The following is a 2,825-nucleotide window of genomic DNA, read 5'->3' as shown; positions in this document are numbered from 1 at the left end:
CACACATTACACACAGGCCTGAATTACACACACATGCTCAGTACCTTTTCATGCACTGATGGAGAGATATTTTCTTCTGGCAATTACAGATGGGAAAAGGAAAGGGGTATAAACCATAATATAATAATAATTATATAATAATATAATAATAAATCATTTGTATGGGTCCCAGCTCATGTATTGCAACAAATGAAAAGGTTGATAATTTGGCCAGGAAGCTGCTCAAAAGGAAACCATGAATGTCAACATAAATCTATCCAAGGCGGAGGGTAAAAGATTGTGTGGCAGGGAACAATGTTAAAATGGCAACAGCTCTGGGAGCAAAAAAAACAAAGGGAGGTACCTATTTTCCATATCTAGTAAGGTAACTGACTCAGTTAATACCTGTAAAAGAGGGGAGGCAAAATGTCAAAGACGTTATTATTTCTAGAATGAGGATGGGTCACACGTTTCTGAACAGGACTTTATTTATTTTAGGAATATACCAGAGTGGCTTGTGTTCATGTCAGGAACCTGAGACAGTGCACATTTAGATTTCTCATAGAAATTATGACCACCAAAGACAAGAGTTACACAGAAACTTGCGAGAAATTGATTTGGAAGAAGTGTCTCTGAAAGGTGTTTTAGAAATAGGGTCAAGCGGGAGGGGAAAACGTTTTTTTAAACTTTTAAAAGACACTGCACTGTATGACAGGATATAGTGCACTAAGGTGTTAGTTCCATAGATGGCAGTAATGCAACTTTTTGGATGCCGGCTGCCGTAAAACCCAGAAGAAGAAGAAGAAGAAGAAGAAGAAGCCGATAAATCAAACGTGTATAAGCTGAGCTGGCTGCTCATGTGAAAACTCTATTTAATAGTAAGTGATTTTAGAGCATAAGAATAGATCATTGGGATGGAGAATGACATCCTCGTCTCTCTTGAAGATTTAGGGTGAGTTAAAAAAGTGATGCATCTGCCTTTGCATGCAAATTATATGCGAAAGCTGGCATTCCAATGACCAGCCTTGCCAGTCTTTCCTATTTTAGCCACCAGCATATTAACGTTACAGTTTAGCTTGTTTAGCAAAACGGCTAACTTAGCAGCTGTTGTAGCTAACGGTCAGTCCAGTCTGACGGTGATGCCTTTTTTCATTGCTATATGTGAACCATAGCTATCTTGTGTGCGTACCGGTAATAATAGACCTTGCTACATACTGGTTTGAATGATGTTGTGTCACAAGCTGCGTCAGCAAAAGCTGCTTCCGTCATATTTTATGTCAGGCTAGCTCCAACACATTCTTTTCTATTAACCAATTCTAGCCCCACTTTCTAAAAATAATTGCCATGATTGATTGAAGTCTTTCTCGATGAATTAACCTACTATGCTGAAATATCTTGTAGCTTCCTACAGGACAGTAATGTCCCGAGACAAGTCTGTGCGGCTAGAGTCAAACCTCGCTTTGCTACTGAACCAAACCTCAGTATTGTTTACTGACCAGTTGTAATGTTACTGATAAGGGTAGTTTTGTATGTCAGATTGAATATGGTTTTTATGTCATTTATTAATTCCTACTTTCTATTTTATATAAAAATATATGTAACGTTATATTGTTATATTTTAAATGTTTGAAATAAAGTAAAAAGAAAATATGTATGTGTCACTGTAGGTATCAAGGCCCTCTGTTGGACGAAGGAGCTCTAGATTCTGCTGTGAGCAGAGGAGCAGCTTCCCCAGAGTTTACTAAGCTTTGTGCCTGGATAGTCTCAGAGCTTAGACTCTACTGCAAGTTGGAAGAGAATGTCCACGCCACTAACTGTAAGACATATTTGAGTAAAGTAAAGTTGCTCCTATATGGAGCTAGATTTGTTTCTTTATTACATACGAGAAAATAAATGATCTAGGGGGAAAAAAAAGTTGTCACACTGATAGCAAAAAATAGTATGAGACTAAAAAAAGTTTAAATATTTGAAATTTTTAAAATTATTTCTCAGAAACAAAATCTCTCTCAAAATACTTATTTAAACTCTCAAATTTTGCTATCTGTGTGAAAAAATGTTCTCAAAACGTTTTCTTCTCGCTCTCAAAACATAAGTCTTTGCTCTTGATCCAATTTCTTGCTCCGTCTCAGGATTTTTCTCTCACTGTGAAAATAATGTCATGGGCGGGGCCACGTTCCTATTGGCCAGTCGGTTGAGCACGTCTTGTTTTGGAAACTGAATCGATCTGAATCATTACACCATTGTCACCAACATATACAGCACAGGCCAAAAATTTGGACACACCTTGTCATTCAATGCATTTCCTTTATTTTCATAACCATTTACATTGTAGATTGTCACTGAAGGCATCAAAGCTATGAATTAACACATGGAATTATGTACTTAACAAAAAAGTGTGAAATAACTGAAAACATGACTTATATTCCAGTTTCTTCAAAAGTAGCCCCCCTTTGCTCTTATTACTGCTTTGCACACTGTTGGCATTCTCTAGATGAGCTTCAAGAGGTAGTCACCTGAAATGGTTTCCCAACAGTCTTAAAGGAGTTCCCAGAGATGCTTAGCACTTGTTGGCCCTTTTGCCTTCACTCTGCGGTCCAGCTCACCCCAAACCATCTTGATTGGGTTCAGGTCCGGTGACTGTGGAGGCGCAGCACTCCATCACTCTCCTTCTTTGTCAAAAAGCCCTTACACAGCCTGGAGGTGTGTTTGGGGTCATTGTTCTTTTGAAAAATAAATGATGGTCCAACTAAACGCAAACCGGATGAGATGACATGTTGCTGCAGGATGCTGTGGTAGCCACGCTAGAACAGTATGCCTTAAATTTTGAATAAATCCCCAACAGTGTC

At 38.4% G+C, this 2,825-nt stretch overlaps 1 protein-coding gene across 1 annotated transcript in view; it reads left to right on the top strand.

The window, feature by feature from the left end:
* The first annotated feature begins 665 nt into the window (after window positions 1-665).
* fam98a (family with sequence similarity 98 member A) overlaps window positions 666-2,825 on the top strand; it is a 10,925-nt gene continuing 8,765 nt past the window's right edge. The window contains exons 1-2 of the mRNA XM_032527717.1: window positions 666-931; window positions 1,647-1,795. Of these exons, the coding sequence (XP_032383608.1) occupies window positions 894-931; window positions 1,647-1,795 (187 nt within the window). The 5' untranslated portion in view covers window positions 666-893. The remainder of the gene's footprint in view (window positions 932-1,646; window positions 1,796-2,825) is intronic.

Source organism: Etheostoma spectabile, chromosome 10 (genome assembly GCF_008692095.1).
Source record: "Etheostoma spectabile isolate EspeVRDwgs_2016 chromosome 10, UIUC_Espe_1.0, whole genome shotgun sequence".
Lineage (NCBI taxonomy): Eukaryota > Metazoa > Chordata > Actinopteri > Perciformes > Percidae > Etheostoma > Etheostoma spectabile.
The sequence above is the reverse complement of the archived record's forward strand: the minus strand, read 5'-3'. Positions and strand labels throughout refer to the sequence as shown.